This window comes from Triturus cristatus, chromosome 8 (assembly GCF_964204655.1).
Source record: "Triturus cristatus chromosome 8, aTriCri1.1, whole genome shotgun sequence".
In the NCBI taxonomy this organism is placed as follows: domain Eukaryota; kingdom Metazoa; phylum Chordata; class Amphibia; order Caudata; family Salamandridae; genus Triturus; species Triturus cristatus.
The window spans coordinates 380109989-380127192 of NC_140591.1; the positions used below are offsets into that span (position 1 = coordinate 380109989).

General features: G+C 46.4%; 1 protein-coding gene across 11 annotated transcripts in view; it reads left to right on the forward strand.

The window, feature by feature from the left end:
* Positions 1-17204, forward strand: part of LOC146802160 (uncharacterized) — a 535895-nt gene that overhangs the window by 68193 nt on the left and 450498 nt on the right. For 6 of the 11 annotated variants that reach the window (XR_014967706.1, XR_014967704.1, XR_014967703.1 and 3 more), the window contains 2 exons: positions 6137-6193; positions 17146-17202. Coding sequence is in view for 4 of the 11 variants with exons in the window: in XM_085621737.1 (XP_085477863.1) it covers positions 6137-6193; positions 17146-17202 (114 nt within the window). In the remaining 7 variants the exon portion in view is untranslated. The remainder of the gene's footprint in view (positions 1-6136; positions 6194-17145; positions 17203-17204) is intronic. The other 5 variants (XR_014967708.1, XR_014967707.1, XR_014967705.1 and 2 more) reach the window with 1 other exon arrangement.

A 17204-nucleotide genomic window follows, 5' to 3' on the forward strand; every position in this document is an offset into this window, starting at 1 on the left:
GGACACTACTGTGGGTCGAGCATTCCCACCTTCACAAAGGATTCTCGACATACAGGAAATGATTCCCTTGTTTTACAATGGAGCGGTCGTTCCAGTCCTGAAGGTCCTCCGTCTGCTCGGTCTGTTTGCTTCCTGCATTCTGTTGGTCAACCATGCACGCTGGCCCATGAGGCCGCTCCAGTGGTGCCTCCGCAGGCAGTGGTATCAGCACAACAGAGATCTCAGGGAGTCTGTGAGGATCTCCAGAGAAGCTGCAGCGGATCTGTCTTGGTGGAGCATGGAGGGCAATCTGTCTCAAGTAAAGCCCTTCCATATACCTCCATCGGTGGCCACAGTGATAACGGATGCATCCACTTTAGGGTGGGGTGCGCATCTGGGGGATCTGGAGATCAAGGGTCTTTGGTCTCCAGAGGAAAGATTGCTTCACATCAACCTTTTGGAGTTGCGGGCGATACGTTTGGCACTCAAGGCCTTCCTCCCTTCCCTTCGCGGTCAGTCGGTTCAAGTCCTGACGCACAACACTACCGTGATGTGGTATGTCAACAAGCGGGAAGGAGTGGAGTCGCATTGTCTCTGCAGAAAGGCTCTGCGTCTCTGGTCCTGGGTTCAGGATCATCAGATTTGTCTGATGGCAAATCATCTGGCCGGAGTTCTGAACGTGCGTGCAGACAGTCTCAGTCGGCAGTTCTCTGCCGAGCACGAGTGGAGGCTCCATCTGGAGGTGGTTCGTCACGTCTTTCAGACGTGGGGAATTCCTCGGGTGGACCTGTTTGCCACTTACGAGAACGCTCACTGCCCGTCATTCTGCAGTCTCCAGTATCTGATGCAGAGATCTTTGGGGGACGCGTTTCAGTTGAGATGGTACTCACATCTCCTTTACGTGTTTCCTCCCATTCCCTTGATTCCTCGGGTTCTGAGAAGATTCGCCAAGACCGGGCCCAAGTCATATTGATCGCCCTGGATTGGCCAAGAAGGGTGTGGTACACAGATCTTCTCCACCTCTCCTCGTGCCCTCCGCTCCTTCTCCCTCTCAGGGCAGACCTCCTCTCGCAGTCGTAGGAGCAGGTTCTACACCCCCACCTCCAGAGCTTACACCTTCATGCCTGGAGATTGAACTGGGCAACCTGAATTCTTTTTCTCTCCCGCCGGACGTGGTGGACGTGATTTTGTCTGCCAGGCGTCACTCCACCAAGTCTATCTATTCCTATAGGTGGTCCAAATTTGTCCATTGGTGTGGGGAGAAGTCTATTGACCCTTTTAGGGCTCGTTTATCCAACATCCTTCAGTTTGCTCTTTCTCTAGCTCAGCAAGGTTTTGCTGTAGCTACTGTGAAGGGTTATTTATCGGCTTTGTCGGCATTCCTTTGCTTGCCAGATCAGCCGCCCTTGTTTAAATCACCTATTGTGTTACGGTTCATTAAGGGCCTTACCAACAAATTTCCGCCCACTCCATTTATTGTGCCTCAATGGGACTTAAATCTTGTCTTAACTTACTTGATGGGTTCTCCCCTTGAACCCTTGCACAAGTGTCCCTTAAGGCTATTGTCTTTTAAAACAGTTTTTATCATTGCCATTACCTCAGCAAGGAGGGTAAGTTCGAAACCCCCGTTCTTGACCATTCATGCTGAAAAAATGGAACCTCCGGAGGGTATAAGAGCTCATTCTACCAGGGCAAAGTCTTCTACATCTGCCTTATCTAGAGGTGTTCCTGTGGAGGACATTTGAAGAGTGGCAACTTGGGCCTCCCTCCACACTTTTGCGAAGCATTACTGCTTAGATACCGAGGTGAGGAGGGACGGACACTTTGCTTGTTCTATTCTTCAGGACTTCATGGTATTGAAGGGTGCCCTCCTCCGGGAGTGGGGACTGCTGTGGGAGTCTATTCACAAGGTGAGGAATCCACGGACCGATGTATCCATCAGAAGAACAAGTTACTTACCTTCGGTAACGCTTTTTCTGGTGGATACAATATCTGCCTGTGGATTCCTCACTGACCCACCCGCCTCCCCGTTGTCCACCCTTGTATACCTACAGTAGTGATAATGTGTCATGTTTATCTGTTACTGTGAAAGGAAGTGTATTATTTCTTTTGCTTTCCTGCATTGATTTCACACTGTGTGTGTTGTTTTGAATATTATGTACTGTGTATACTGTACATATATTGTTGTCGGTCCGTCCGTGTGCCTCCAAGGCACGGAAAAAAGGGCGGAACTGACGTTATCACGCCGACGAGGTCCTCTTATTGATCCAGTGACGTCAGTGAAGCCGCGTGCGGAGCTGTGCTTCTGTGACGTCGTCCCCGTCGGTGTGGAGAGCTACGAATAAATTCCGAATGTTGCTGGCGCAGGGGATATTCACAAAGTGAGGAATCCAAAGGCAAATATTGTATCCACCAGAAAAAGCGTTACCGAAGATAAGTAACTTGTTCATTTGGGCTATGATACTGATGTTTCAGCCTCTGGTCTTATGGCGTCTTGCATCCTGCAGGTGGATAATGCCAGATGGTATATGCTGGCTCTGCAGTGTGACCTGAGGTTCCAGTGGGCGCACCATCAGGGGAATCTTTCCGACTACATTCAGATCTCAGAGGAAACTGCTTAACAACTGCAGTGGTGGCTAACGAACCACGATTGGGTCAGAGGTAGATCCCTCTCCCAACCAGATCTAATGGTGGTAACTGATGCGTCACTCCCGGGATGTGGAGGCCATCTGGGAGAGGTGGAGATCAGAGACGTCTGGTCTCCAGCGGTGGTCGGTCTCCATGTCAACCTTCTGGAGCTCTTTGCGATCAGACTGGCACTGAAGGCATTCCTTCCGTCTCTTAAAGGAAAAGTGGTGCAACAACACGCCATGTGGTACTGCAACAAACAGTGAGGGGTAGGGTAATATACTCTTTGTCAGGATGCTCTTCTACTCTGCACATGGCTGGCACATCAGGGCATAACCCTGGTGGTTCAACACCTGGTGGGCTCTCTTAACGTCAGAGCGAACAAACTCAGCCATCGGTGCCTAGTCGATTACGAATGGCAACTCCATCTGGATGTAGCACAATGTTTCTTTCAACGGTGCAGAGAGCCTTGATTTAACCTGTTCGTCTATGAAGAGAACGCGCAATGACAGCAGTATTGCTCAATGGAGTTTCCAAGGCGGCTCTCACTCTGCACCGCTTTTCAAAGCAAGTGGAGCTTCAGCCTCCTGTTCGCCTTTCCGCATATACCCCTTCTGCCCAGAGTGCTCAAGAAGATCAAACATGACCGGGCCCAAGTTATTCTTGTAGCTCCGGACTGGGAACAAAGAGTCTGGTACTCCGACCTTCTGAGCATGGCCATCGATCCTCCAATCAAACTGCCCCTTCAGGAGGATCTTCTATCGCAGCTGCAGGGGGTGGTTCTTCATACAAACCTGTCCAGTGTCCACCTCCTTGCATGCAAATTGAGCGGTGGCAGTTGACAGCTTTCAATCCTCTTCCCGAAGTCTGTGATGTTATCTTGGCAGCCACGCACCCCTCCACTATAATGGTATACACCTGTAAATGGAACAAATTTGTGGCATGGTGCACAGCAAAGGCTGTTGATGCCCTTTCTGCCCCTCTTTCAGAGGTTCTCTTGTACATACTTTCTTTGGCCCAGCAGGATTTTGCTTTGGGCACTCTTATAGGGTATATTGCAGCTATCTCTGCCTTTCTACGCATTCCAGATCAGCCTTGTTTATTTGAGTATTCCTTTGTTACTTGGTTCTTTAAGGGCCTTACTCATTTGTTTCCTCTGTTTCCTCTCAGAATGCCCCAATGGGATTTAAATTTGATTTTAACCTTTCTTATTTGTGCTCTCTTCGAGCCCCTTCATAATTGCCCTCTCAGGCTGCTGACTCTCAAACATGCTTTCCTTATTGCCATCACCTCTGCTCGCAGAGTCAACGAGCTTCAGGGTCTATCTTCCAAGCCTCCTTATCTGTCTGCCCATCCAGATGAAGTAGTGCTTTGAACGAAAGCTTCTTTCCTTCCTAAAGTGGTCACACCCTTTCATGTGGGATAATTCATCACTTTGCCCACCTTTAACCCGCCGGCATCCCTCCAAGGGGGAGAGACGCCACCATTTGGACATAAAACATTTGTTGTCTTTTTATCTAGATCATGCCAAAGACTTGCTGGCGGATGATCAACTCTTCATTGGCTATGTCGGCACCACAAAAGGTCGGATTATTCAATAATGGACCATCTCTACGATGGGTTGTCCTCTGCATTAAAATATGCTGCGCATTGGAAAAGAAGGAACCTCCTGTGGGGTTGCGTGCTCACTCCACTGGAGCAACACCTGCAACCACTGCGTTAGAACGTGGAGTCCCACTCATTGATATCTGTCAGACAGCGACATGGGCATCTCTGCACATGTTTACCAGACACTTCTTCCTGGACAGACAAGTCCAGAGGGGCAGATACTTTGCCCGTTTGGTTCTCCAGGACTTCCTTGTGTGATCTTGGTTCGCAGACCCTCCCCTGGAGATTGTATTGCTGGGGTATCTATTCTAAGGTAAGGAATCTACAACTAATAGTCTCTATCAGATGAACAAGTTACTTACCTCCGATAATGATGTATCTGGTACAGACATATATTAGTTGTAGATTCCTTACTGCCCAACACATCCTTCTCGCTCTATGAACTACTTGCTAGCTATAGGGACTTCCCGATAGGGCCCTTGTTTGGACGCACCAGGTGACAAGGTCTTTCATGGCACTGCGCTTTTGGCATGAAAAGTCGAGTTAAGAATTGACATTAGCACACATGTCGGAGTCTATACAGGTCTTGTGATGTCATCCCGGTGCCCATGACACAGGACGCAGAGCCCACTAATGCCACTTAATGACACATAGGGGTACTGCTAACGAAAAATCCCCGGATCCAGACTGACGCCTGGGGGAAATTCTAAGGTAATTAATCTACAACTAATATAGGTCTCTACCAGATACATCGTTAATGAAGGTTAGTAACTTTTTCATCAGGTATTGATGGACATTCCTATTTAAACTACCGTTTGATTTGAATTCATAAGCCCATATTGCCATTATCCCTGCAGTGGAAAAAGTAGTTTTGGAATTGACAAATTCCAACTCCTTTGAAGATCAAAAAGAGCAATCACTCATGAAGAAATAAGGGAACAAGATGGGAACAAGATCACAGCACCAGAAGGAGAGGTAGACACTGTCCTACTAAGGCACTCAGAGACTAAAAAATAACCCTCAAAAGAGATACTGTTATGGCATTGTGACTATGCAAAGAGCACTTCCCCTTTTCAACATTTCTGATAGACTTCATCAACAATGAACATAAGAAAAAGCCACAATTAGGTCTTGGGGGGGGGGGGGGCGATGAATGGGGAGATGGAGGAGGCTGACGAGAACTGCAGTTTCACATTCACACTTGAGGTGTTTAAACTCCCCATCTTGTAAAGGTCATACTGCTAAATGTTTGGCAATAGTGAACATCAGAACATCAATATTGACTACACATATTTCGCTGTTATGCTAAAAGTATCACATCATATCACTTCCCAAATGGGATTTATTGTAAGGAAAAAGAAAAATTAAATATAACCTTTGGTGATTTAAAAAAATATATATATTCCTGTACCCTATTTTATTTAACATGTATGTTTTGTTTCATATCTTTTTCCCTTTATGGGCCTGATTCACAAAGGGAAACCTACACTTTTCTGAACTTTTGTGATTGTTTGCCTTTCACAAATGTATTTCACAAGTGGTATATTTATGACTGCGGAGTCTCTGAACATAAAAAGATAGGCCTGCCCACAAAAGTATAAGTTTACCTTTGTGAATCAGCCCCAACATACCTAGTCTGAGAAATTAAAACACACTTCTGTAAATCAGTTTTGCCTGGGTTTGAAAAAGATGTTACTTATGTGTGTGATAGTTACATAATTTTATGATTTAAAATGTATAAGTCATTCCTGATAGAAGGTTGCACATACCAATGTTTATAAAACTTTGGGTAGAACATTGTCGTTAAGTATAAGTTTCTCGTGATAGGGAGCGGTATTAGATGAGCAGGAGCATGCTTTGTTGGCAGCGATATTTACATACTTGTTAAAGTAGTGTTTCTTCATTTTCGATCTCTCAACAGACCTTATGAATCTTATTCTAGACCCACTTGTCTGGAGATGTGCTATGAGGACATAACGTAAGCTTTTTGTCAAAAATGCCCATTATTTTTCTGAAGAATAAATTCTTGTCCTTGATCAACAAGGAAGCCTAGAATGTGAGAGATTGTGTAGCACTTGTTTTGCCATCCAAATCATTGACCATCAGTAGCAGAGAAAACCCCTATATTCAGCTTTGTAGAATGGAAGAACAGAGGGATGAGACAGAAAGGACTGACCTAATGCTTCTCAGCTCAATAGAGGGCGTGTATGCTTGTCAGTGATAACAGATGAACAACCACTCCCCTGTCTTAAAGCAACATGTGAGTGTAATAGCACAGGGAAAAAACCGTTGGGATGCACTTCATGCTTCTACATGGGAGACTGAGATGAAGTAGCTCATGTCCATTCCAGCTTGGTTAATTGGTTTCAGACAAGGGCACACATTCTCCCTATCCTGACATGGCTAATTTTTATGTACCATGTCAATGTGGTCTTATTTTACTGCAATGTCATATCAATGTTTTCATTCTAATGAAGCATATACACCAATTTTTAAGAATGCAGCGGAGTGCATGTGCAGTAGCCATCCATACACTCTACCAAAGGCTCATTAATTTTCAATCCTTTTGTAAATTAGTGAGTTATTCCCTGCATTCTCTTGTTCTAATTTCTCTTTATAATATAATTTCACCTTATGTCCCTAGTTTTATTGCACTGTGATATTGTGGTGATGTTGACAGGCACTACCTTCTGTACTAATGTCCCTGTGACCAGACTCACAATTGTAACCTCTTACTTCTCATTGACTCAAGGTGCTCAGATCCAGTCAGAACAATAACATCTAGAAATAAATATTTGAATCTAAAATTGTCATAATGCTAGAGGACATTGTTTTTAGATCCTTACATCAGGTAAGAAGCTTCTTTTCTGAAAGCTTACACACCATGTGAACATCTCATCTGTGGTTGGGGAAGGGCTACTCGAGTGGCATAGTGTAACTACTTTAAGGCGTAGGGCATGGATGCAAGACATATTCTGATCCTGACTTTGAGAAGATCCTGCAGTTTCCACAAGATACTACTTAGTGTGCAAAATCAACTGCAAAAGCTTTAATACGGACCTCAGTGACAAATCACTTTAATGGAATTTCCACCTGGCTAAAGGGCTGAGGTATGGTGGATCGCATGGGAAGGATTTCACTTGTTCAGCTCTAATCATCAAGCTATCTTACTCTGCTGTGATCGCTATCAAATGTGATCCATCCCAGTCACCAGAGCCTTTGTTCATGATTGATGTAGATCTACAGGGGCTCATTTACAAGCCCTGTGCGCCACCGAAAAGTCACATTTTGTGACGTTCCAGTGGCACACAGGGCTTAGCCATTTTCTAGAAGGCCATGTAAATCCACACTGCATGGCTTTTCATGGCCTTGTAGATGGAGTAAGGCAAAGCAGCGTAAGTTGCACCATTGTTTCACACTACTATGGGGAGGTGTGCCACGGGTGTTACAGTGGGTATTCCCATGTAACACCCACAGCATTTAACATATTCCTATATTTACAACAAGCTGTATACCTGGGAGTACGCCATAAGCCAATGCCTCCCCAAGGTAGGCGTTTGGGAGGTGCAACGAGGAGAAATAAAATTTCACCTTGTTTTTTCTCTTTCTATGTGTGCTGCAGTCAGCAGCACACACAGAAAGAGGACATTGCCTCCATTGAGTGTTTTTGTGCAGGAAGGTGATCCTTGATGCACGACGGTCCATGGCTGCCCCTAGTTTCCCCCCCCTTCCCTGGTTTGTATTATATAGTATGGCAAACACCGGTTACATTGCACATGGGTGTGGTGAAGGTTATTGTAAACGTGATGATTGATCTCACCTGATTGGACACTTGTACTCTGCGATATTGTCATCCAACAATGATATGTAACGAAATTACTAACAAATGCCAATAAAAACATGTTTAAAAAAAAAAGGTGATCCTTGATGCACAAACACAAACATCTGTACAGCGCGGACACCCTTGCACCATTGTGCAAGGGTGCCTGAGAAGGTGCAAGGCATCCTTTTGAGGTCCAGCACAGTAATAGGGAGGCACTGTATCTTATAGATAAGGTACATTCCTGCCCGTTGTTCTGACGTAGGGCAGCACAGCAGTAAGACTTTCAGCGCTGCACTGCACCAAAAGTTTGTTAATGAGTCCCACTGTAGTTATTATTTGAACTATATCCATGCAGTGGCTTTTCAATACTGATGACGCTGTGTTTAATCACTGATAACCGCATTTTAAAATATTTTGTTTTCCATCTTGCATGGCCTACTAGTCCACTATTTCAGCCCTTTATTTGAACAGGTGGAATATGACCATGGCTACTTCTCAACCCATGTGTTATTGGTGAAAACGACTGCTGCAGCCTGGAAAGCAGAACTTTAAAATTGTATCCGAGACATCTATTTAGCGGTTAGGAGTTCATAGTATAAAATAATAATCATTGTAACTTGCTGATCCTAGTTATACTGTTTTGTAATATATGTAGTCTATAAATACATTTCATGATGGAAATCGAATTTTGTTTGGTGTTAGAAACCATTGATATGGACCTCAGGCTAGAATACTGAAGGGAAGTTTAACTTTCTCATGTTGCAGTGCAGTATCTTTTAAAGAAAGTTCGTAATCAGTGCATGAATGGATGAGCAAGAAATGTGTATTACCATTATAACTACTAAGTGTGAATAGTGAGGGGAAGTGGCAAGTCGTGGACAAAGATGGCTGCACATTAATGTGCAGCCAGCCTTCTCTGAATCGCTTGACATCCCTCATGGCAGATGGTCGAAAAAGCAGAGAGACGGGCTTCTCTGAATTCTGCGGGTGGCAATGAGGTGGGGAGAGACCCGGTGCACAGTAGGAGAGCCTAAACTGAGGCAACAACAGAGCTGTCTGGGCCTAAGATGACACGCAGTCTAGGCCTAAGATGGTGACGGTTATGACGGAGAGGCCCTGGAGGATCTGTGAAGGATGTCTTTGCAACTTGCCCATTTGCATTGCCCCTGAGAGTCCCTTTGTAATATGTGGGGCTGACCTAGCAGAGCACTGTATATTGATCAATAACTCCTTCACAGAGCTGTGAAGAGACGGACTGCTCTTTTCTAGGATTATGGTTTGCATTCTAAAGTGTGCCAGAGTAGGAGTATTGCACAAGTGGCATGCATTGATTGAGCCTCAGAAGCAGGGAGGTTCCACTAGGTAGGTGTGATGCCTATGGTCATAAGAGACTTGCTGTCAATCTGCTTAGAAAATTGAGTTTCGGAGGTTGAGGCACGGTAAAGGCATGAAGATCATTCAGAAGGCATGATGACGTGGCAAGTAGTGGCACGGATTTGGGGGTCGTGGTCGTGAGCGCCTAAGTCTTGCTTAAATAAAGTATAGAGGGGCATGGCAGATGCCACTGACGGGCTTTAGAGATTGGAGGGTGACAAACTGTGGCTGAGCAGCACATAGGAGCAGATCCACTTAAGACTTGAGTAGCAGCCAGTGGTCTGGATCTGTCTGTATGCTACTACACTCTGAGGAACCACACATCCCTGAGGAGTCAGTCAGCTGGAATGCATGAACTTAGCTGTGCTTACAAACTGGCCCAAATACTAAAGGATATCAGTACGTTCAGGGAAGTGTTGTAAACCAAAATAAAGTTGCAAAAAATCTTGGTATCTTATGTGACGACCACCACCGGACAAGGTTAGGTGAAATGAAGATGACTAGGGGAGGTGTGCCTGTTGGTGGATAATTTGTAAAAATAAAAGATGGAGTTCTCTGGCATTGTAGGACTTCTGGGCCAGGTAGCAGAAGACATTGGAGCGGGAGCTGGCAAAACAGCGTGCCAGATGGCGTGGAGGTGGCTGACATGGACGCTTATCTGGAGAGATTGCTGTCCACAGTAGTGGCTCCAAATGGCTTGTCATAATTCTTTGAATTGGAATGTGCACACCGAGTACCTGTGAGGTACGCGGCCCGAGGGTACATCCACACTTCTGTGGTAATTCACCTTCTGTGGGTCCTCTACAGCTTGAGACCACAGGCTCGACAGCGATGGACAGGCAAAGTTCAGAGATCCAGTGCTGTCTTTGTCATTAACAGTCCTTGAGGCTACGCTCAAACTGACAAATAGCAGTAATCTATCACTCGTTTTTCAGAAAAAGACAGACTTCTAGTGGTAGATTCCTTTTCTTAGACTTTCCACAAAGCGTCAGTCTGGATCCGAAGATTTTTTCGTTAGCACTTAGCAGTACCCCTGGCGTCAGTAGGTGGCATCGTTCTGCAATCTGTCCGTCATTGTGGGCGCCATAATGATGTTGTGGGACCTATATAAATGGCAGCCATGCACGCTGACATCAGTGCTTTCTTTTTCCGTGCCAGCCTAAATGTAGATCCGGAGAGACCATTTTTGGCTAGTCTTTTTCTTGACTTTTTTACTGAGTCTTGGACTCCTGGTGCGTCGAGGATGTCCCAACATCAGACCGGCTTCAAGCCCTGCGACTCCTGTCATTGGGTGATGTACATGACAAATTCGCATCTCGTGTGACTCTGGTGTTTGGAGCACGACCACGACCCAAAGTCGTGCTCCGAGTGCCGGGCCATGAGCCTGAAGGCTTTGCAGTATCGGTCCCAAAAGCTGGTGGAGGCCCGACGCTCGGTTCTGTGTCGCTCCCATTCTTGTTTCAGGCGAAGCGCTCGAGGACAGTCATGGAGCCCACACTCCTCATTGCACTCAAAGTCGTCAAGGAGATCTTTGGGTGAGTCAGGAAAAACAAGAAGTAGAAGAAGCACAGGCGTTCTTCGACATCACGCCATCCGTCAATCAACGCGATGAGTTGCCTTCTGAGACAACTCCATTTCTCCCTGCCTTTCCTATAGCCGGCGTGTCATCTTCCCTAATTCAGAAATTCTATGAAGCCATGTACCTCATTTTTGGGCAGCCCAGCTCCGCTGGTACACCTTTGAGGCCCGCAGAGTCAGTTTGGCGCCCAAGGCCTTCAATGCTGGTGGCTTTGGCCCGACTCCAGAGGGCACCAGTGGATTCGGTATTGGATCTGGATTGACACCAGTCGATCTCACTTGAACTTTTCTGATGTTGATCCTCAGGACGATGCTCCTAGCTTCGACTGTGTCCCCATTCAGCGCTGACCCCATCCCCGAAGTGGACACGAAGCTGGAATGACGTTGATCGATGTCGATTCTGACGCCGGAAGGGACTTTTGTTCCTGTGTTCATTGCTGGCATTCATTTTAGGCCAGAAGGAGGTGAAGAGGAATTGGAGGGGCTGATGGACCCGTTAACCAACTAGCTTGAAGAACCGGACTGGCACATCGACCTGGGTGATGCCAGTGGTGTGAACAATTCACCTGACACTGGCTTACTTCCCCTCCCCCCACCGTGGCTACAGAGGAGGGAGCTTCCTATGTTGTGGTTGTGAGAAGGGTAGCTGAGGTCCTTGGCCTTGAGCTCCCTTCGGTTGCAGTCAGGACTAACTTCCTGACAGAGGTTCTTCAGCCTGCTGTTTCCACTTCCAAACCCCTCTTGCCATTTAGTGAAGCCCTTACTGATGTCCTTCTGGTCCATTGGTTCAAGCCCAGCACCGGGGCACCTGTGGACAGGACAATCACTCGCCACCTCGCTCCAGGTGACTCAGCATTCCTGATGCAACATCCCTCCCCTGAGAGCTTGGTGTTCTAAGCCTCATTTTCTGAAGGTGCTTCGTCTTCTGCTCCCCCAGATGGGGAATCCAAAAAGCTGGATCATCTCTGGAAGAGGATGTTTTCTTGCTCCAGCTTGGCATTGCAGTCGGTGAACACCACTTACCTTTTGGGACGATATTCAAAACCATCTGGAATATGGTAGCACAGGTGCTGCCTCAGTGCATGGAGGAGGCCCAGTCCATTCTCTCCCAGGCAGTTGCAGGTGGGAGATATAGCCAAATTCGCAGTACATTGAGGACGGGACTCCACCGATTCACTGGGCAGAACATTTGCCAAGTCAGTAGCAGTCAGACGCAATGCCTGGTTGACGACTTCTGGTTTTTCAATCAACTTTGCTGGACATGCTCTTTGATGGCACTCACCTTTTTGGCAGCAAAGCAGACTTGCCGCTTAAGAGCTTTATGGATTCTTGGGTTACAACCAGATCCTTGGGCCTCACAGCTGCCACCTGTCCATCCCAGTCTGCCTTTCATCCCTTTCGTGGCTGCGGAAGCGGCGCCTGGCCCAGTTCTGTCCAGCCCAGCCATCGACTCATGCAAGCTGTTCAGCCTCTGCGTGGCCACGGACGTTGAACCCTGCGTCCTTGCAGGTCAGGGAGCCATCATGTTGGCCAGTCCACCCTTTCTCCCTGCCTCCAAACCTTAGTTTGACATTTCAGGCCCATTATCAGCCAGTCGGAGGCAGGATTCGCCTTCACCTCCTCCGCTGGCAGTCCATCACATCGGACAGGTGGGTTCTGCAAACCAGTCCAAAGGGGGTACTCCCTCCACTTCGTCATTACCCCTCCCTCCATGCCACCTTCTTATGACCGCATGTCGGAGGATCATTTGGCACTTTCCTCAAGGAAGTTTTGGCTCTCTTGGCCAATGGAGCCATAGAGAGGGTCCCTGTGCCAGAAGTTGGTTGTGGTTGTTATTTCTGCAACTTTATGATGCCCAAAAACGACAAAGGCATGTGCCCTATACTAGAGCTCTGAACCTCAACTTCTTCCTCCAGAAGGAGAAGTTCAAAATGCTCACTTTAGCCGAGGTCCCGTCTGCCCTGGACCCAGGAGCCTGAATGGTGGCGTTGGACTTGCAGGATGTTTATTTCCATATCCCCGTCCTTTCAGCCCACGGACATTACCTACGGTTCACGATGGACCACAAGCACTTTCAGTTCACTGTACTTCCCTTTGGCCTTACCAGTGCCCCCAGGGTGTTCACAAAGGTGATGGCTGTGGTCTCTGCTCATCTGCGCAGATCAGGCATTCCAGTCTTCCCTATCTCGACGACTGGCTGTTAAAGGCGGGCTCACACTAGGCTGTTGTCTCCCACCTCCAGACTACGGCGGACCTCCTGCACTCACTAATGTTCACTATCAACATGCCAAAGTCATGCCGGACTCCCTTTCAGATGCTCCCTTTTATCAGAGTGATTCAGGACACAGTGTAGTTTCGGACCTATCCTCCCGAGCAGCGAGTCTGGGATATTTGGGCTATGATACTGAGGTTTTCGCCTCTATCCCAGATTTCGGTGAGAATAACTCTGAGGCTGCTGGGCCTTATGGCCTCTTGCATCCTGTGGGTGGATAATGCCAGATGGCATATGCTGGCTCTGCAGTGTGACCTGAGGTTCCAGTGGGCGCACCATCAGGGGAATCTTTCCGACTACGTTCAGATCTCAGAGGGAACTGCTTAACAACTGCAGTAGTGGCTATCGAACCACGATTGGGTCAGAGGCAGATCCCTCTCCCTTTCCCAACCAGATCTAATGGTGGTAACTGATGCGTAACTCCTGGGATGTGGAGGCTATCTGGGAGAGGTGGAGATCAGAGACTTCTGGTCTCCAGCGGTGTTCGGTCTCCATGTCAACGTTCTGGAGCTCTATGCGATCAGACTGGCACTGAAGGCATTCCTTCCGTCTCTTAAACGAAAAGGGGTGCAACAACACCACTGCCATGTGGTACTGCAACAAACAGTGAGGGGTAGGGTAATATACTCTTTGTCAGGATGCTCTCCTCCTCTGCACATGGCTGGCACATCAGGGCATAACCCTGGTGGTTCTACGCCTGGTGGGCTCTCTTAACGTCAGAGCTAACAAACGCAGTTATCGTTGTCTAGTCGATTACTAAAGGCATCTCCATCTGGACGTAGCACAATGTTTCTTTCAGCGGTGCGGAGAGCCTTGGTTTGACCTGCTCACCTATGAAGAGAATGCGCAATGACAGCAGTATTGCCCAATGGAGTTTCCAAGGCGGCTCTCACTTGGCAACACTTTTCGACACAAGTGGAGCTTCGGCCTACTGTTCGCCTTTCTCCATATACCACTTCAGCCGAGAGTGCTCAAGAAGATCAAAAATGACCGGGCCCAAGTTATTCTTCCAGCTCCGGACTGGGAACAAAGAGTCTGGTACTCCGACCTTCTGAGAATGGCTATTGATCCGCCGATCAGACTGCCCCTTCGGGAGGATCTTCTATCGCAGCTGCAGGGGGTGGTTCTTCATCCAAACCTGTCCAGTCTCCACCTCCTTGCATGCAAATTGAGCGGTGGCAGTTACCAGCTTTCGATTCTCTTCCCAAAATCTGTGATGTTATCTTGACAGTCAGGCACCCCTCCACTAAAATGGTATACACCTGTAAATGGAACAAATTTGTGGCATGGTGCACAGCAAAGGCTGTTGATGCCCTTTTCTGCCCCTCTTTCAGAGGTTCTCTTGTACATACTTTCTTTGGCCCAGCAGGATTCTGCTTTGGGCACTCTTATAGGATATCTTGCAGCTATCTCTGCCTTTCTACGCCTTCCAGATCAGCCTTCTTTATTTGAGTATCCCTTTGTTACTTGGTTCTTTAAGGGCCTTACTCATTTGTTTCCTCTGTTTCCTTTCAGAATGCCCCAATGGGATTTAAATTTGATTTGAACCTTTCTTATGTGTGCTCTCTTTGAGCCCCTTCATAATTGTCTCCTCAGGCTGCTGACTCTCAAAACTGCTTTCCTTATTGTCATCACCTCTGCTCACAGAGTCAACAAGCTTCAGGCTCTATCTTCCAAGCCTCCTTATCTGTCTCCCATCCAGATGAAGTGGTGCTTTGAATGAAAGCTTCTTTCCTTCCTAAAGTGGTCACACCCTTTCATGTGGGATAATCCATCACTTTGCCCACCTTTAACCCGCCCGCATCCCTCCAAGGTGGAGAGACGCCACCATTTGGACATAAAACAGTTGTTATCTTTTCATCTTGATCATGCCAAAGACTTCCTTTGGGGAGGATCAACTCTTCATTGGCTATGTGGGGACCACAAAAGGTCGTACTGTTCAATAATGGACCATCTGTATGACGGGTTGCCCTCTGCATTAAAATATTCTGCGCATTGGAATCGAAGGAACCTCCTGTGGGGTTGCGTGCTCACTCCACTAGAGCAACAGCGGCAACCACTCGTTAGCACGTGGAGTCCCACTCATTAATATCTGACAGACAGCTACGTGGGCATCTCTGCACATGTTTACCAGACACTACTGCCTGGACAGTCAAGCCCGGAGGGGCAGATACTTTGCCCATTCGGTTCTCCAGGACTTCCTCGTGTGATCTTGGTTCGCAGACCCTCCCCTGGAGATTGTATTGCTGGGGTATCTATTCTAAGGTAAGGAATCTACAACTAATAGTCTCTATCAGATGAATAAGTTACTTACCTTCGATAATGATGTATCTGGTACAGACATATATTAGTTGTAGATTCCTTACTGCCCCACCCATCCTTCTCGCTCTATGAACTGATTGCTAGCGATAGGGGCTTCCCGATAGGGCCCTTGTCTGGATGCACCAGTGGACAAGGTGTTTCATGGCTCTGCGCTTTTGGCAGGAAAATTCGAGTTAAGAACTGACATTAGCACACATGTCGGAATCTATACAGGTCTTGTGATGTCATCCCGGTGCCCATGACACAGGACGCAGAGCCCACCAATGCCACTTAATGACACATCGGGGTACTGCTAACGAAAAATCCCCAGATCCAGACTGATGCCTGGAGGAAATTCTAAGGTAATTAATCTACAACTAATATAGGTCTCTACCAGATACATCTTTAATGAAGGTTAGTAACTTTTTCATCAGGTATTGATGGACATTCCTATTCAAACTACTGTTTGATTTGAATTCATAAGCCCATATTGCCATTATCCCTGAAGAGGAAAAAGTAGTTTTGGAATTGACAAATTCCAACTCCTTGGAAGATCAAAAAGAGCAATCACTCATGAAGAAATAAGGGAACAAGATGGGAACAAGAGCACAGCATCATGAGAAGGAAAGGTAGACACTGTCCTACTAAGGGACTCAGAGACTGAAAAATAACCCTAAAAATAGATACTGTTATGGCATTGTGACTATGCAAAGAGCACTTCCCCTTTTCAACATTTCTGATAGACTTCATCAACAATGAACATAAGAAAAAGCCACAATTAGGTCTTGGGGGCGATGAATGGGGAGATGAAGGAGGCTGACGAGAAATGCAGTTTCACATTCACACTTGAGGTGTTTAAGCTCCCCACCCTGTAAAGGTCATGCTGCTAAAAGTTTGGCAATAGTGAACATCAATATTTTTTAAACAAATTTGTGACTACCTCTAAAGTCCCTTGCACATATTTCGCTGTTATGGTAAAAGTATCATATCACTTCCCAAATGGGATTTATTGTAAGGAAAAATAAAAATTAAATATAACCTTTGGTGATTTTTTTAAAATATATTCCTGTACCCTATTTTATTTAACATGTATGTTTTGTTTCATATCTTTTTCCCTTTATGGGCCTGATTCACAAAGGGAAACCTACACTTTTCTGTACTTTTGTGATTGTTTGCCTTTCATAAATGTATTTCGCAAGTAGTATATTTACGACTGCGGAGTCTCTGACCATAAAAAGATAGGACTGCCCACAAAAGTATACGTTTACCTTTGTGAATCAGCCCCAACATATCTCGTGTGAGAAATTAAAACTCACTTCTGTAAATCAGTTTTGCCTGGGTTTGAAAAAGAAGTTACTTATGTGTGTGATAGTTACATAATTTTATGATTTAAAATGTATAAATCATTCCTGATGGATGGTTGCACATACCAATGTTTATAAAATTTTGGGTAGAACATTGTCGTTAAGTATAACTTTCTCGTGTTAGGGGGCGGTATTAGATGAGCAGGAGCATGCTTTGTTGGCAGCAATATTTACATATTTGTTAAAGTAGTGTTTCTTCATTTTCGATCTCTCAACAGACCTTATGAATCTTATTCTAGACCCACTTGTCTGGAGATGTGCTGTGCGGACATAAGGT